The sequence below is a fragment of the Peromyscus eremicus genome, chromosome 2, assembly GCF_949786415.1.
Source record: "Peromyscus eremicus chromosome 2, PerEre_H2_v1, whole genome shotgun sequence".
Classification (NCBI taxonomy): domain Eukaryota; kingdom Metazoa; phylum Chordata; class Mammalia; order Rodentia; family Cricetidae; genus Peromyscus; species Peromyscus eremicus.
Window position 1 is genome coordinate 129,675,984 of NC_081417.1, and position 18,837 is coordinate 129,694,820.

General features: G+C 44.3%; 1 protein-coding gene across 1 annotated transcript in view; it reads left to right on the forward strand.

Annotated features, from left to right (window-relative positions):
* The window catches only part of Zswim5 (zinc finger SWIM-type containing 5), a 39,362-nt gene extending 21,307 nt beyond the window's left edge, over nt 1-18,055 (forward strand). Inside the window, exons 5-13 of the mRNA XM_059254812.1 lie at nt 1,840-2,016; nt 4,589-4,735; nt 5,207-5,344; nt 8,063-8,323; nt 8,715-8,850; nt 9,821-9,978; nt 15,181-15,344; nt 15,994-16,075; nt 16,794-18,055. Of these exons, the coding sequence (XP_059110795.1) occupies nt 1,840-2,016; nt 4,589-4,735; nt 5,207-5,344; nt 8,063-8,323; nt 8,715-8,850; nt 9,821-9,978; nt 15,181-15,344; nt 15,994-16,075; nt 16,794-17,656 (2,126 nt within the window). The 3' untranslated portion in view covers nt 17,657-18,055. The remainder of the gene's footprint in view (nt 1-1,839; nt 2,017-4,588; nt 4,736-5,206; nt 5,345-8,062; nt 8,324-8,714; nt 8,851-9,820; nt 9,979-15,180; nt 15,345-15,993; nt 16,076-16,793) is intronic.
* Nucleotides 18,056-18,837: the final 782 nt, after the last annotated feature.

Below are 18,837 nucleotides of genomic sequence, written 5' to 3' on the forward strand. Positions count from 1 at the left end.
TGGCCCAGAGTTAGAGTGGGTCTTCCAACTCAGTAATCCAATCAAAAAACAATCCCTCACAGGTGTGTCCAACTGCTTGGGTTTTAGTTGATTTCAGAACTAGTCAAGTTGACAACCAAGGTGAGCCGTCACATCGTTACACAAGCATCTAATTTAGGTTTCTCTGAAAGTGTCATGTAGTTCAATTCTTGACCCCAAATATTTTCAGCTGTCATTAATCAGGCAAAGTAGCAATTGAATTATAGCTTATGGGTTTTTTTCTTAAAGCATATTGGATAATTTTATTATTTCATGTTTATTTGTGTTTTGATCTTTCATATTGTTCACTCATGTTCCATTTTTTTTTTAATTTAGTTTATGGGGCTGGAGAGATGGCTCAGCAAGTAAGAGCACTTGCTGCTCTGACAGAGGACCTGGGTTCAGTTCCCAGCCCCCACACTAGGCGGCTCACAACTGCTTACGTCTCCAGTTTCAGGGAGTCTGATGTCCTTTGCTGATCTAAATGTGTGGTGCGCATACACTCAAGCACACACACACACACACACACACACACACACACACACACATTAAACAACAAAGAAACAAACGTCTTTATAAAATTGAGTTTGTAAAGTCAGGCATGCCTATAATCCCTGCACTTGGGAGGTAGAAGCAGGAGGCGATAGAGGCAGGAGGATCAAATTCATGGCCAACCTTGGCTACATAGCAAGTTTAAACCCTATCTCGGCCTCCCCACACATCCCCCAAAATAGTTGAGCTTGTGGAAGAGTTTACAGTCTATTTGAGAAGATACAACTCATCTATGTGGAGAACAGCAAAGACTGAAATGGCTGAGCAAAAATTCTAGGCAGTGAACATTTGAATTCCAGAATAAAGAGGCAGGCTGCCCCCCACACACACACACACACACATGCACGCACGGGACTTTAACTCTCTGGGCCTCCGTTACTCATTTGCAGAGTGTGGGAACGACTGCACTATGAGTGTGGACAAGATGAAACAAGCAAAGTACAGAAGTTGTGTTGAGAACAGGTTAGCTTTGGGGCAGACTCAGTATTCTTAGAAGAGAATATAAACTAGGAGAGATACAGACAGACAAACACATACAGCCACAGAGACTGTTAGATTTGAGCTTACTTTGTAGTGTTGATTTCCCCGTAGCCCTCTTGGTCAGCCTTCAATCAGAAGGTTTTGTCAGCATCAGCTTTCCTTGTGGAGAACCAACCACACGTTGACAGCACAGTGACAAAGGTCCCCAAACGCAGACTGCTTTACATCTTTCTCAGCCTTTATCATTTTTATGTGTAAATTTTTATTTGTGTTTGATTCATAGGGAACCTGAGGCAGGGGGTGTTGTTTGTTTGTTAAAACAGAGTATTATATCACCCAAGCTAGCCTCAAACTTGTGAGCTTCCTGTGTTGAGCTCCTGAGTAGTTTTTTCAGCTTCTGATATGAATATCACAGAAGCCCTTGGTATGATGAGGGTCACGCTACAAATGAAACAAGTTATGATTAGTTAGGGTATTCTCTAGGTGCCTCTTTCTTTCTGACTGCTGTGGAAAACAGGTTCTATCCTAACGGTTGAGTTGCAGAGCACAAATGTCCCTTCAAGCTTCATGTGGCTCTAGATCCCAGTAGAGGACTGTTCAAAGAGGAGGGAATCGGTAGACCTCTATATAAGGTTTTTTTGATAGAAGATGTAGATGTAAGGCTTATTTAAGGAGACAGCATGAGTACCCAGACAGAATGTCCAGACTGCTCTTCTGGCCAACCTCCCACCTAAACAAGACCGGGTGTTAGAGCTTCAGATTATTCAGCCTTTCTTTTTCCTCCCCCAGACTCTTTATCCAGACCAAGACGAACAGTCTTCACTAGAGCTATTGAAGGCCGTGAGTTACACTGGCAGGACAGTCACCTACAGCGAATAATCAGCAGTGACATCTATGCAGCTCCTGCCTGCCAGCGGGAAAATGAGCGACTGCTCTTCAATTCCCACGGCCAGCCACTGTGGCTTGGTAAGTCTAGCCCTCTTGTGCTCCAAGAATTTCAGGGCCCAATCCTACCTGTACCAGGCCCACATGAGCCAGCAGTATAGGTCCCAGCAACACTAGCTACAGCTTAGAGTCTGTATAGCTCCTTTGGAGTGTTTGCTGCCAACCCGGGTCATTTATTTGACGCCAGCTTCATTTGTGTGTGTGCTTAACTGAGGTATAGCAATCTCGGGTGGGAATTTGTATCCTTTCCCTAAGCTGTAGGAAGAAGATAAAGCAGTTGATACATATTGAAGAGTAATAACGAAGCCCCTAGACATCAGTTCACACACTTTCAGTCATCTGTTACTAAGCAACTTTATATTCTGCTCTGAACTTACATGTTTTGATTGAAAAGCACTACAGGAACTGAGGCAGTAGCTTGGTCAGTAAGCACCCGAGTTTGATCCCCAGGGCCCATGTAAAATAATCCAGGCATGATAGTGTGTTCTTGCAATCCCAGGACTGGGGAGGCGGAGACAGCAGATCCCTGGAGCTTGCCAGCCAGCCTAGCCTAGTGTAAGTGGCTAGTTACAGGCCAGTGAGAGACCCTGTCTTTAAAAAAAAAAAAAAAAAAAAAAAAAAAAAAGAGCCAGCAAAACAGCTTTGTGGGTAAAAATGTTTGCTGCACAAGCTGGATGACCTGAGTTTGACTGCTGGAACCTATAGTAGAAGGAGAGAACCCACTCCTAAAATTTGTCCTTTGATCTCCACATTTAGTCTGTGGCATACACATGTCTGCACTCACACTCATAGACACACAGCGATAATAAATAACATGTAAAAATTTTTAAGAGGTAGATAATATCTCAGGAGTAATGCCCAAGGTTGTCCTCTGGACTCCACACATATGAGCACACATGTGCACACACATGAGCACACACAAATAAAAATAACGCTGTCTGAAACTAGCTACCCTGTGCTAGTAAGGAGGCTGCAGTCTCTGGTCATCACCAGGCTGTCGTCCTTTTCTCTGTCTCATCTTCCTAGCATCCTTCATAACAAGATAGAAGTGCTTTGTCTAGTTTAAACTTCTGCAACAGTCTTCTGGCTTACAGTCAGTTTGTCCTTAACTTTATTAGAGAACACTCATTCTAAAATACAGCTTAGAAGCCTGGTGTGGTGATACATACCTTAACCTCAGAATCTGGGAGGCAGAGGCAGGTGGATCTCTGTGAGTTCAATGCCAGTATGGTCTATGTAGCAAGTTCTAGACCAGCTACGGTTACACAGTGAGACTGTTTCCAAAAACTCAGGTAATTAACTAAGTAAAGCAAGCAGGCTAAGGGGTTCATTATAGCACAGAAATAAATGATGTACAGATGGGAATTGGGAACTACTTCAATGTCCAATTTGATTAACAGTAGATGGACATAGTCATTGTATGTATTTATCTTGAATGTTATGCAAGCATATTTAATGTCATGGAAAAGTATTTACAATATACTATTAAGTTGCAAAACAATAATTATAACATCCCAAATTTGGTTTAAAAATTGAAAAATCTGGATAAATATACATGAAATTGTAAAGAGAAGTTATTTTTATTTTGTATTTTACTTATTTATATCTTTAAATCTTCTGCATTATTTTATATGTGTGTGTTTATGTTTATACATTCAGATGTGTGGATGTGCATGTAAATGACAGAAGTAGACAGCAGGTATCTTCCTTAATCTCTTTTTTTTTTTTTTTTTTTTTTTTTTTTTTTGGTTTTTCGAGACAGGGTTTCTCTGTGTAGCTTTGCACCTTTCCTGGAACTCACTTGGTAGCCCAGGCTGGCCTCGAACTCACAGAGATCCGCCTGGCTCTGCCTCCCGAGTGCTGGGATTAAAGGTGTGCGCAACCACCGCCCGGCCCTTAATCTCTTTCTACCTTATATTTTGAGAGAGTCTGTCCCTAAACCTGCTCAGCTAGACTGTCTAGCCAACAAGCCCAGTGATCTTCCTGCTTCCACTTCCCAGTCCCAGTTATTTCTATAATTTTTAATTTTGCCTCTAGCAGAAATGATAAAGTAAAATGAAAGGCTTGTTAAGATCATTCCCCTATTTTAAGAAGTTAATAATGCTGGACATGATGGTGCATACGTTTAATCCCAGCACTTGGGAAGCAGAGGCGGGTAGATCTCTGAGTTCAAGGCCAGAATGGTCTGCAGAGTTCGTTACAGTACAACCAGGGCCACACAGAGAAACCTTGACTCAAGAAAAGAAAAAAGAAAAGAAAAGAAAACAAAGAAGTTGATAGTTATTGGCATGGTGGCACACTCAGGAGGCAGAAGCCAGCAGATCTCTGTGTTCTACCTTTCTAGGCTACATATATATCTCTAGCCATGTATATAAATTTTATATTCTTGAAGACAAAGGTACAGTCCCTGTTAAGCATTGTTAAGTTGAATCTGAGAAACTGGACTGAACACAGACTCCTTTTGTCTGTCAGACATGGACTTTTCCTGATTTGAACTCAAGCAAAATCTTTTCTTCCTGCCTGTTAGAGCATGTGCCTACAGCCTGTGCTTGAACTTTGAACTCAACCAAATCATTTTCTTCCTGCCTGGTAGAGCATGTGCCTACAGCCTGCGCTCGTGTTGATGCGCTGCGATCTCATGGGTATCCAAAAGAGGCTCTCAGACTCACGGTGGCCATCATTAATACTCTGAGGTTACAGCAGCAGCGGCAGCTAGAGATCTACAAACACCAGAAGAAAGGTATAGTGATTAGGAGTCCTCTAACATCTTGGGGTCTGAGGTAATAAGGATCCTCAGGAGATAAGAAGACCCAGAACCTAATTTTCATTCAGGACCACAGGCTTGAGGATTCTAAGTAATTCTACCTGCTGAGTGGGTATGCTATGCCTGTGACTCTCAGCTTGCTGTTTGTAAAATAGGAACAATGATGTCTGCCTTTCGCAGGGCAGGTGGAAGACCTGTTAAGACCCCGAGAAGATGCGTTTGAAACTGTAAAGCTGTTTCTGTATATGCACTGCCAGCAGACAGTGCACATTAGAGCTGGCTGGTGAGCTTGGGGTCAGGCCAGTCAAACAAAGACACGATAATAAGGGGAGCTTTTCTTTGACTTTTCCGTCAAGGCCTGAATGATACTGATTAGGAAACCAAATCAGAAGAAAAGTGCAATTCCCATCTCTATCTGTCTAAAACTTGGAACCTGCTTATTTCCAGAATTGTTGCAGAGAGGAACCACAACAATCACGAACCTGGAGGGCTGGGTGGGCCATCCCCTGGATCCCATTGGCTGCCTGTTTCTCACTTTGACCGAGGCCTGCCGCCTGAATGATGACAGCTACATGGAAATGTCAGGTACAGGGGTCAGCCTGAGACGAGCCAGGAGTGCCCACGGCAGCTTTCTCTCTGGTAAACTCTGTGGTCTGGCCATGCATGTCCTGATTCCCTGCTTTACCTTACTAGCTTCTTCGGGGAATAAGAAGGGTTAGAGGAATTTCAGGAGTGAGAGGCTAAAAGTTCAGAGCAGTCCTGAAATGGGATAGACCATCCAGCAAGAGTGTGTGTCTCAAGCTGTTCATGGCAGTGCCCATCTGTATGTAGCCACAGCTACTCACGAGGCTAACACAGGAAGATCATTTGAGCCCAGAGTTTCAGAGGTAGCCTGGACCATCTCATTAAAAAAAAAAAAAAAAAAAAGCCGGGCGGTGGTGGCACACGCCTTTAATCCCAGCACTCGGGCCTTTAATCCCAGCACTCGGGAGGCAGAGCCAGGTGGATCTCTGTAAGTTCGAGGCCGGCCTGGGCTACCAAGTGAGTTCCAGGAAAGGCGCAAAGCTACACAGAGAAACCCTGTCTCGAAAAACCAAAAAAAAAATAAAAAATAAAAAAAAATCCCAGGTATAATTGATCAGACCACTGAAGCAAGAGGATTGCAACAGAAAAGGCCAGCCTGGACCACACAGTGTAAGACCCCGCCTCAAAAAACAATCAAGTATCTATCTTTAAAATCATATAATACCGTTCGCAGGATCTTGTTCTAGTTTCCCCTTGGCGCCCCAATCCTTGTGATCTCTGTTGAGAGAGTTAGATAGGACTGAGCGTGATGATGATGCACGCCTTTAATCCCAGCACTCAGGAAGCAAAGGCAGGAGGGTCTCTGAGTTTGAGGCTAAAGCTGTCTACACATAGCAAGTTCCAGGCCAGGCAAGGGTACCTAGTGAGACGCTGTCTCAAAAGCAAACAAATTTTAAAAAAAATTAGACAAGACACATAGAGTGTAGTGTGGAAGATCATTGGACTGTATCACAAGTAAAGAGGTACACTCTCAAAGGGAGGGTGGATAGTGGCTAACGGGGCCATTGTACAGCAGAACACCCTCAGAGGAGTGACCAATGACTAAAGAGGCCTACAGTTTTAGGTAGGCTTTATACCACTTCTAAAACTGCTGTAACAGACATCTTCTTGAGGGCACCTTCCTATCCTGGTGTTAAAGAAGGCAATGATAACTCTTTAATCTTTGCCAGAAAGCCTTCAGCTAAATAGTAATTTTTCTCCTGCAAAATAAAATGTCATTTCCCTACCCAGGGCCAGAGATAAGAGTCAGATCACCCCCTCCTACCTCTGATTTCTTTATTTCTTTTTTAAAGAGGCATCAGATGCCTCTGAAGCTAGTGTACAAGCACTTGACAGGGGTGCTAGGATCTGAAGCCACCTCCTCAGGAAGAGCAGTAAAAGCGCTTAACTGCTGGGCCATCTCTCCAGCCACAGATCCAGTTCTTTTGACTAGTGATCAAAATGCTGAAGTTTCACACCCTCATTTTATAGCTGCTGATTATGAAGGACTCAGTCCCCAGTGACCTTTAAGCTGCTAACATCTAACTAGCTACCTGGAAATACTCTGATTTTCTTTTAACACTCTCCCTCATGGTAGCTTTGTACCAGTTTCCAAATGTGGAGAAGAATAGCCTAACTATCACAATAGCTAGGCTAGATACACTGTTGCTTCTTCTTTCCTTTGTGCTATCACTATGTTTAATTTTTGCATTTACTTTAGTATTAGTCCACTGCATTACAGTGTCTACAAATATCTCTTACCACACTATCAGCTGCTTGCAAGGAGAAATTATGACTGATCTTCGTGTGACCCTAGCATTACCTGCTACTTACTTGTCTTCCAAAGCTACTTAATAGAAAAAGGGGGGGAAAGAAAATCAGGATCGTTTTTGTTTATTTGTTTTGTTTTTGAGATTATACTTATATCATTTCTCCCTTCTTGTTCTTCCCTCCAAACTCTCCTATATACTCCTTTTTATTCCCCCATGCTGGTTTTGAACTCATGCACTCAAGCCATCCTCTCACCACAGTATCCTGAGAAGCTAAAACTACAGGCATATGCCATCGTACCCAACTAAGACGCTGGCTCTTAAACCAAGGCTTGCTTCCTGAAATTCTGAGTGGAGCATATAAAATCACAATAAACAAGATTCAAGTGTTACCAAAGTAAAAGTTAAAACTGGATGGAGTCAGGTGTGTCTCTGGGTAGAGATGTAAGAGTTAACCCAAGCCCCATTAGGGAAGGCCCTGATTGTCCGCCTGATCTCCTGCGTAGGGAGTCCACATCTTCCATTGTGTAGAGGAAGGGAGTCGCCTTCCTCTACACAGTGACATTTGTAGCTGGAAAACCTGAAGTTGCACTTGGTTCGTTTACCGCTGGCATACAGTGCGCTTCTGGTATCAGGCCCTAGAGAAACATACAACAGTGAGATGGTCTCACTCCTTTAAGATGCCCACACTGGGGTAACAGAAACAGACACAAAAACAATTACGAGATTATATACTGCACTGGCAAAAGATAAGACTTTATGGTTCTCTGACTGGCCTAGCCAATTTGTGTGTTGTGTAGGAATCTTTGTGATTCTTCAGTCTTTTTCCAGCGTATTTTTCTTACTGCCTTGAGGTTCTGAATTAGCTTTGTGATAAATATTAAGCAACTGATATCCCAAAAGGGGACAGGTAGAGGCACAGAAGAACCATTAGACCTGTCCTAAGAACAGGTATGCCTGTTGTCCTCAGATATGAATGAAAGCAGACTACCTGTGTACCAGCACGTACCTGTGGCTTCAGGCTGCCCAAACAGCAATGAGTCGTACCTGTCATTGGCCCTGGAAGTTGCTCTGATGGGCATGGGTCAACAGAGGGTAATGCCTGAAGGCCTCTATGCCCAGGACAAGGTGTGCCGTAACGAGGAGCAACTCCTAAGCCAACTCCAGGAACTGCAGCTGGATGACGAGCTAGTACAGACATTACGGAAACAGTGTGTCTTGCTGCTGGAAGGTAAGAAGAGAGGGGGCTACAGTAACAAGATCTTTGGCAGTGACCCTGGGCCCCCTTCTCTCACATAGCACAGTCATACAAATATTATGACATTAAAGAGTAATGAAGGTTCCTTTGTTTAGCAAACAAACTGATAGGTCCCTGAGCTCCTGAGTCTAAGCTGTACTAAGCATACAAAAATAAATAAATAAATAAACTGGCTGCTAGCGGCACACACCTTTAATCCCGGCACTCAGGAGGCAGAAGCAGGTGTATCTCTCAGTTTGAGGCCAGCCTGGTTTACAGAGCGAGTTTCAGGATAGCCAGGGCTACACAGAGAAACTCTGTCTTGAAAAACCAAAAATAAATAAACAAATAAATAATAGTTGGCTGGCTCATCTTCTTCCTTCAGGAGGCCCCTTCAGCGGTCTAGGAGAAGTTATCCACCGGGAGAGTGTTCCTATGCATACCTTTGCCAAGTATTTGTTCTCAGCCCTGCTGCCTCACGATCCAGACCTGTCCTATAAGTTAGCCTTACGAGCCATGAGGTGGGTAGCCCATGTCCAGTCTGTTTGTCTCCACCAAGGCAGACATCTTCAGTGCCCTCTCTCTTCGCTTATCCTACTCCCCTTTCCTCTGTGTCTATTCCCCGACACCAAGCCTCCCTTACAGCAGCGTAGGTATTTCCATAGGATTTAGGATCTGGGATTCTTTATTAATGAAATAGTTGCCCCCCCCCACCATGCTCATGATAGGTTGTCTGAACAGGCCCCTGAGGTATAATAGGTATGGTGCTTCCCCGTTTGGGAGCCACTTGGGCAACCTGAGAAGGGATTTATATCCTTCCATGACTCCATTCAGTCATGAGTCCAGGTGCAGGTCTCCAGAGGAGTGTGAGAGAAGCAGAGATAAATACGTATACCCCAAGGCCAGAAACAATGCTCTATGAGAATCTTGTTTTCAAGTTAGAATAGGGTCCTCGGTTTACAAGTATAGATCTCCGAAATGTAGCAGACCACACAGAGGAAGAACTTTAGTTAGGCCATAAGACTGAAAGAACTCCTTACCTAAAAAGAAATTCTCTGGTATGTGTTTATTTTTTAATAGGTTTTTTATTTTAATTTTTATGTGCATTGAATCCCTTAGAATTAGAGTTACTTACAGTTGTGAGCTGCCATATGGGTGCTGGGAATTGAACCTGGGTCCTTTGGAAGAGCAGCCAGTGTTCTTAACCGCTACACCATCTCTCCAGCCCCCTGGTATGTGTTACTTATGTTCTTCAAGATAATCCTATGCACTCTACGTGCCAGTCAAATCTCTTACAGTGGGATCTGTTCAGCTTGAAGTTTCCAAGTGCCCAGGCACCCATCTGATATATACTGTAGGTTTAAAACCCTTCAAAGCTCTCAGCCTGTCTTTCCCTGACCACTTCCTCCCCAGCAAAAAGCAAGCTCCCCTAAAGGGGCTCACAATGGCCAGAACCTAAATGAAGCTGATGGCACTTCCTGGGTCTTCTAGGTTACCTGTTCTAGAAAACTCATCTTCTGCAGGCGACACTTCCCACTCTCATCACATGGTGTCTGTGGTGCCCAGCCGTTACCCTCGCTGGTTCACACTTGGACATTTGGAATCACAGCAGTGTGAACTGGCCTCTACCATGCTGACTGCTGCCAAAGGTAAGTACAGGGAGACATTAGACTCCAGAATCCCCATTGTGCCTGCCCACTCAGTCTTCTGGAAAAGAGAAGCCATGTGTTCTGTGTCGATAAGAGCAATGAAGATCCTCGTGCTGACTACTTATTAGAAAGAACACCTGAGGGCTGGAAAGATAGTTCAATGGTTAAGAGTGCTGACTGCTCTTCCAGAGGTCCTGAGTTCAATTCTCAGCAACCACATGGAGGCTCACAACCATCTGTAATGAGATCCGGTGTCCTCTTCTGGCCTGCAGGGATACATGCAGGCAGAATACTGTATGTGTATATAAATAAATAAATCTTTAAAAAAAAAAAAGAAAGAAAAGAAAGAGCACCTCGGTTCAGACTAGAATTTTGCCCTCTCGAAACCCTGAATATATAGAATCAAATGATTTTTAAATTTTTAAAAAATTTTTCATATTATGTGTCTGTGTACATGAGTGCCAGTGTCCAATGAAGTCAGAAGTTTCTGATCTCAGAGCTGGAGTTATAGGTGGTTGTAAGCCCCCTGACATGGGTATTTGGGAACTGAACTCGGGTCCCCTGCAAGAACAATATGCTATGCTCTCTTAATCAAAACCCATTTCTCCAGCACCATAATCAAATGATTTTTGTTTGTTTATTATTATTTTATTTGTTTGTTTTTTTCAAAACAGGGTTTCTCTGTGTAGCCCTGGCTGTCCTGGAACTCACTCTGTAGACCAGGCTGGCCTTGAACTCACAGAGATCCAACTGCTACTGCCTCCCTAATGCTAGGATTAAAGGCATGTGCCACCATCACCTGGCATATTTTTGTTTTTTTCAAAATAATTCTCTCTAATAGCCCTGGCTGTCCTTGAACTCACTACGTAGACCAGGCTGGTCTCAAACTCACAGATATCTACCTGTCTCTACTCCCCAAGTGCTAGGATTAAAGGTGTACACCACCATGCCTGGCTTCAGAATCAAGTGATTTAAAAAAAAAATATTTATTTATTATTTATACAAAGTTCTGCCTGTATGTATGCCTACAGGCCAGAATAGGGCACCTGATCTCATTATAGATGGTTGAGAGCCACCATGTGGTTGCTCTGGAAGAACAGCCAGCATCCTTAACCTCTGAGCCATCTCTTCAGCTTCTCTGAGCTATCTCTCCAGCCCCTCAAATGGTTTTTAAGTTAACTTTTTTTTTTTTTTTTGGTTTTTCAAGACAGGGTTTCTCTGTGTAGTTTTAGTAGTTTTAGTGCCTGTCCTGGATCTGTAGACCAGGCTGGCCTCGAACTCACAGAGATCCTCCTGGCTCTGCCTCCTGAGTGCTGGGATTAAAGGCATGTGTCACCACCGCCCGGCCTTAAGTTAACTTCTAAATGTACTCTTCCAGCTAATAAAGTCAGTTTATTTTTTCCAATGTCAGTTTCAAAATCTATAAAATGGAGATCATTGTCGTGATCTCTCAGCTCCAGGACCACTGGAAGATGTAAGAAAGACTAAGATAGAACTATAAATCTCCACACAGAGTCAGAGCCACTTGGTCTAAAGTTAGAGTCCAGAATGACTGACCCCTGTGAGCTCATGTAGTCATGTTAGCTCTGCGGATTGGTCCCAAAGAGGAGTGAAGAGAGGATCTAGACAAGGGGCTGTGACAAAAGCCAGCTGCCATGGACCTGAGGGGTTTGTGCCAGGAAACTGGGCATTTATTTTAATATGAATTTTTTTTAATATGAAATATCTTTGGTGGGAATGCCTTTGGAGGCCAGAATAGGAATCAGATCCCAGGAAGCTATCATTACAAGCTTTGCAAGGTGCCTAATACGAGCGCTGGTATGCAGTGCCTAATATGAGCGCTGGTGTGCGGTGCCTAATACGAGCGCTGGTGTGCGGTGCCTAATATGAGCGCTGGTGTGCAGACTTGGGTCCTCATGCTAGAGCAGCAAGTGCTCTTAACTGACAAGCTGGCTCTTCAGGCCCGTGAACTTCCCCTCTGTGGATGTTTTGGAAGAAAAACTCAGAGAAATGATGGATCTGCAGCATGGAAGTTTGTTTCTCCAGCCATCTAAAGTTGTGGCCAAATAAGATTTATTTTGTGACTATCAATGTAATACTGTGGTGGTAACTGCAGAACTCTGTCAGCAAGACAGGGAGAGCTGTCCCAGACTGGCATAGAAAGTGTTAATATCTGCAAGGTCAAAGTCCCTCAGATCAAGTACAGTCTTGATTGTATAATTATGTTTCCAACCCAGTGTACATTTTTACATATATCACCTAGACACTAGGTGAATTACTCGAGTACTGTGTGATTGGAAGTGGGTATTACTTGGATTCTGCTCAATATCATTTTATTCTGGCTTTTTAAAAAACCTGATACTCATCTCAAGTACCTGCCATGGATGGATTTTGGGAGAACCTGGCAAACTCAAGTGTAGTTATGTGAAGTGAATGTAGCAGACTTTCTCTCCAGGAATTGAGTCCAAAATAGGTATAGATAATAAGAGAATCAGGAGGAAATGGATTCAGAGTGGTTGAAAATGCCCATGAGTTTACTAGCAACTGGGCTCTTGGATTAAAAATTACTGACCTCGTTGAATCTAGATAGGGAAAATCTATCCAGAACTCCTCGGTGCCAGTAGTGGTAACGGGGATATATGGTATTGAAAATGAGTCTTTCTTCCATGGTTGGAAGTTAACCAGCATTATCAACAACAACGACAGACTGAAGGATGACGGGGTTGCACTGCCTACAAAGAGTGCAGACCCTGTGTGAAGCAGCCACGGGAACCTTAAAAATATGACTGCTGTACTCTAGGCTGTGTAAAAATTTAAGACTGCAATGTGATTAACCCTGAGCCTTAATTTTCATCCATAGACACAGGTCACAGTTCTTTGTTTTTGTCTGAGCCCTGGCTCTCCTGGAACTTGCTCTGTAGACCAGGCTGGCCTGAAACTCACAGAGATCCTCTTGCCTCTACCTCCCAAGTGCTAGGATTAAGATGTGTACCACTACAACTGGCATTCACAGTTCACTTCTTAATCTGTTACGTGAGCTCACAAAATCAAAGTATATATAGCCTTAGTTCGATGTTTTAAATAGCCCTTAAACAAACAAAATTTACTGTAGAAATAGTAAATGAAAAAACAAGCCATATACAGAGAAAGTACTAAAAAAACATACCTAGTGAAGGACTTATATCTCATGCCCAGTGGAGGTACTCGTCTTTAATCCCAGCACTCTGGAGGTAGAGGCAGGTGGATCTCTGTGAGTTTAAGGCCAGCCTGGTCTACAGAGTGAGTTCCAGGACAGCCAGGGCTACACAGAGAAACTCTGTCTCAAAAAACCTAAAAGGAAAAAAAAAAAGACTTATATCCCAAATATACAACGAATTCTTTTTTGTTTGCTTATTTCTGTTTTTGTTTTTCAAGACAGAATTTCTCTGTGTAACAGCCATGGCTTTCCTGGAACTCACTCTATAGACCAGGCTGGCCTCGAACTCACAAAGATCCACCTGTCTCTGCCTCCCAAGTGTTGGGGGTTAAAGGTGTGCACCATCACCTTCTGGCACAGAGAATTCTTAAACTCATCAGGAAGCTGGTGATATAACCTAGTTGGTAGAGTACATGCCTAGCATGCTTGAAAGCCCTGGGTTTGATCCCCAGCACTGCATAAACCAGGTATAGCAGTGTACTTCTGTAACCACAGCACTCAAGAGGTGAAGGAAGAAGGATCAGGAGTTCAAGGTCAGACTCTGCTACTTAAGTTCAAGACCAACCTAAAATACATGAGACTCTGTCTCAAAAAAAAAAAAAATTGACAGTCCAATTTAAAAAATGGACTAAAGCCAGGAGTAGTAGCACACACCTTTAATGCCAGCACTCAGGAAGCAGAGGCAGGTGGATCTCTGAGTTTGAGCCAGCCTGGTCTACAGAGTGAGTTCTGCAACAGCCAGAACTACATAGTGAGACCCTGTCTCAAAAATAATATAAATAAAATAAATAAAAATTGACTAAAGATCTGAAAAGACATCTTGCCAAAGATAATCTACAGATAGCAAACTGGCATATGAAATGATATTCAGGGTCATGTATCATAGGAAAATGTAAATTTAGTCAATGAGATACCACTATACACTGTTAGAATGGCTACAGACCAACATGTTGGCAACAGTGTGGAACAACAGAAACTCATGGCTTAGGGAATGTAAAATAGCACAGCCACTTTGGAAGAGATTTGGCAGGGTTTTGGTTTTTGGGTTTTGGTTTTTTGTTTTTTGTTTTTTAACAAAGCTAAATGTAGTCTTAACATATGTTCCAGCAGTCATGTTCCTAGTCAAAAACATATACATACCAAAACCTGCACAGGAACATTTATATATCTATTCATCCTTGCCCCCAAAGCAACCACAGTGTTTTTCAGAAGGTTTGAAAACATAAACAAATTGTGATATATCCATACAATGGAATGTTATCTAGCAATAAAACAAAATAAACCTCACATACAGGAACTTCAGTTGTATATTCCGTATTACAAGAAGTTCAATCTGAAAATGCTACATGCTGTGTGATTTCAACTGTATGACATTACAGTTACCAGGGTCCAAAACATATGGGGAAAGGTTTGATGAGCACAGGAGTTTTTAGGGCAGTGAAAGTATCCAGTATGACATTGTCATTATGTACTCATGTGACCTGTGTAACACAGAGACAATGTACTTTAAAGTATAGACTTCATTTACTATTTCAGTTGGGTCACCAAATACTATATGGGAGAAGTGATAGGCTGGAGAGGTGGCTCAGTAGAAGAGCACTGGCTGCTCTTCCAGAGGACCTGGGTTCAATTCTCAGCACCCACATGGCAGCTCACAATTTCCTGTAACTCCAGTTGCAAGGAACTGGAGGCCCCCTTCTGACCTCTGTGGGTACCAGGAACACACACAGTACACAGATCTATATATGCAGGTAAAACACCAATATACACAGAATAAAATAACTTTTAAAAAAAAGATGGGCAAGGTGAATTCATATGGGTCTCTAGGAACAGAAAGATCCACCAGAGTTTAGAAGAGGCACTTGACCAACCAGAAGAGATGGTAATATTCAGAAGCACTGAGCAAATTATCATAATTGAACTAGTGTCTGTTGTGAACAACTTACTAGGGAAACTCTAGGAAAACTCTCAAATGAACCCTGCCCCTCCCTTTCCTATCACTATAGGGGATACTCTGAGGCTACGAACTATTCTAGAAGCAATACAGAAGCACATCCATTCTTCCTCACTCATCTTCAAACTGGCTCAAGATGCGTTCAAGATTGCTACTCCCACGGACAGCAGCACAGACAGCACTCTGCTCAATGTGGCCCTGGAGCTGGGGTTACAGGTATGGGTATGAGACCACTGTGCCAGCTTTAGGTTTCCAAGGGGACTGAACATAGCCATGTCTGGTTCTTTCTGTCTTCCACAATACAAGTTCTAGGTAGACAGAAGGTAAGGATTCTGTAAAATTGGCCTCCATTTTAAAGTTAAGGGCAGAAGTAAAATAGTTTTAGGCATATAAGGTCCCCATTTTCTCTACCTCTCCCTTCCTCCAAGTCAGTCAAGGTATGATAAGAGTCTTATCTGTTGTTAGTCATGGAGAAGCCTCATGTCTAGTGAGTGGGGTGGGGAGAAAGTAAACCTATCCACACACAAAGAAAAGACCACTGTTTAAATTATGAAAAATATTTGTTATTGGGCTGGGAATGTATCTCATTTGGTAGAGTGCTTACCTTCATGCAACAAGATCCTGGGTTCGACCCTAATATTGCATAAACTGGGCATGGTGGGGTACATCTCTAAGGTCAGTAATAGGGAGGTAGAGACAGGTGATTAGAAGTTCAAGGTCATGTAGAGTAGAAGGCCAGCCTGGGCTACATGAGACCCTGTCTCAGGCAAACAAAAAAATGTCCTTTGCATGAAAGAATGAAGTAGAAGGGAGGAGAGGCTCCCAGTTGTCAGGCTCGGCCCCTGGAAATGGCTCTCGTGTCTAGGTAATGCGGATGACCTTGTCAACCCTTAACTGGAGGCGCCGAGAGATGGTTCGATGGTTGGTTACTTGTGCTACAGAAGTGGGTGAGTCTCCCACCTCCCTCCTCCTCCTGGGGAGTTTGTAGGCCCAACTTTTGGGACAGGAGAGTGAATCCTTAGAGCTGTCACATTTCTATTCCCGGCAGCCTGAGAAAGGGTGTGCTGCCAGGGGAAGATGGTCTCAGTTCAGCCAGCCTGAGCCCTCATTGCTCGGGCCATATCCTGATAGCAGCAGCACTTTGACCCTCTGTGATTAGAGAAATGTCTGAGAGTACATTTTCAGCCACCAGGCCCCATGTGCTCCCTTGGGAGGGAGGGAGCCCAGTGATTTGGTCCCAGGCTCTGTCTATGCTTCTGGAAAACCACAGACAACTTGGAGGCTTGAGACCCATTCTAGAACCCAAAGCCCCAGCACAAGACTCTCCCCAGATGCCCTACTTTAGCTAGAACCCCAGGGAAGCCTAGGGCCCTGCCTTAAGGCAGGCAAACCTGGGACTCTGTAGCTTATCTTTATGAAGAGCTAAGGGTACAGCAGAGACCTTCAGCTCTCTGGCCTAGGAAGGAAGGGGTGGGAAGAGACCCCAGACAGGGTCTGGCCATCTGGGATGCTCCCCTTGCCCTGGTTTGCCTCGGATCCTCTCAAGGCTGCTGAGGAGGAGGGAGAACTCGTCTCTGCAGGCCAAGTTCAGACCCCAAATGGTAATCTGGGCAGACTTGGATTGAGACCGAGTAGGCACTGCTGAGCTCAGGCTCTCCCTGACAGGTGTTCGGGCCCTGGTGAGCATCTTGCAGAGCTGGTACACACTCTTCACCCCCACCGAGGCTACAAGTATTGTGGCTGCCACAGCTGTATCCCACACCACTATCCTGCGCCTCAGTCTCGACTACCCACAGCGGGAGGAACTGGCTAGCTGTGCTCGCACACTGGCCCTGCAATGTGCTATGAAGGATCCGCAGAGCTGTGCCTTGTCAGCTCTTACACTCTGTGAGAAAGACCACATTGCCTTTGAGGCAGCCTACCAGATTGCCATTGATGCTGCTGCTGGTGGCATGACTCATTCACAGCTCTTCACTATTGCCCGCTACATGGAGCTCCGTGGCTACCCGCTGCGTGCCTTCAAGCTGGCCTCACTGGCCATGAGCCATCTTAACCTAGCCTACAACCAGGACACCCATCCAGCCATCAATGATGTGCTCTGGGCTTGTGCCCTTAGCCACTCTCTGGGCAAGAATGAACTGGCAGCTCTCATCCCCCTGGTGGTGAAGAGCGTGCACTGTGCCACAGTGCTTTCCGATATCCTGCGTAGGTGCACAGTGACTGCACCAGGCTTGGCGGGTATCCCAGGCCGTCGCAGCTCTGGAAAGCTCATGTCAACGGACAAAGCTCCACTGCGCCAGCTACTGGATGCCACCATCAATGCCTATATCAACACCACACACTCCCGTCTGACACACATCAGTCCCCGCCATTACGGAGAGTTTATTGAGTTTCTGAGCAAGGCTCGAGAGACCTTCCTACTGCCCCAGGATGGTCACTTGCAATTTGCCCAATTCATTGACAACCTCAAACAGATTTACAAAGGCAAGAAGAAGCTGATGCTGCTGGTTCGGGAGCGCTTTGGCTGAGGAAATGGATAGCTTGCTGCCAGGGCGGCCTGGGCTCCCAGATCAGGACATGGACTCTGAAACATCTGTCTACCCTGAGAGGACTCTGAGCACTTGTGGCTGAGCCAAAAGTACCACAGACCTAAGGATGGGGAGAGTCCAACTTTAACCAGTATTCCTGCCTTGGCAAGCTTGTCACGCCAGCCCCACTGTTCCTGGAGGAGCTGGGCCCTGCAGACCGATCAGATGTCCCCACAACATGTCACCTCACGCCCCTATATCCTGCGTGTCCTGGCCATTGGCCTCTCTCCCTTGGCAAACACAGAACACTGTTCCGTCTCAGGGATTGCTTAACCAGAGAAACAGAAGCATTTATGGTACTGTAAATACTATAGTATATGTGTTGTCAAGCATTGTAAAGCTGTAACTATTTATAATTCTGACTCTGATTTGATGAGCACTTAAAGTAGCTGTGGGTGGGAGGATAGGCTTGTTTTCTGAGGAGACTCACAACCATTTCTCAGGTTTCCCATACAGAGTATATGCTGTTGGCAGTGGGTAAGTGGGGGCAGCAGGGAGGAAAATGGACAGTTAAAATCCAAGTCTTGTCTGTGCGGAAACTGTGGCCTGCAGATAGGACAACTAGACTAATGGTCATTGAGGGCAGAGGTCAAGCCTGGGCTTAGACATTTGTCTCACAAAGCTGTGACAACAGTGAAGCTCCTGCTCTGCCTCACACACTCCAGGAGCCTGAGGAACACCTGAATAACAAGTGCAGGGAGAAGACCAAGGTCTAGGAAGCCACTGAGCTTATACGACACATCTGCTCTGGTCATCTTTCTGTTAGAGAATCTGTTTTCATCTCCAGTTTGTAAGTGTGTATATCTGTATGGATAAGAACATGTGTCTGTGTACAAAGTTACACATGTGCATGCCTGTGTCAGTTCTGTGTGTGTAAATTATGTGACACGTGCTAGACTGTGGGTTTGTTTGCTGTTTCATTTTGTGTGTGTATGATAATGCATATCTAAGTGTTAAGTGTACTCATGTCTACATGTTTAGTGTATGTGTGTCTAGGCACACACAGGTAGTACCTGTGTATAAAGATGTTTGTGTCTGACTGTATGCCTGCTGACCATGGTATGTCTTTATGTGAGTGGTCTCTACATGTAGTCTGCCAGTGTCTTCATTGAGTGTGCCTT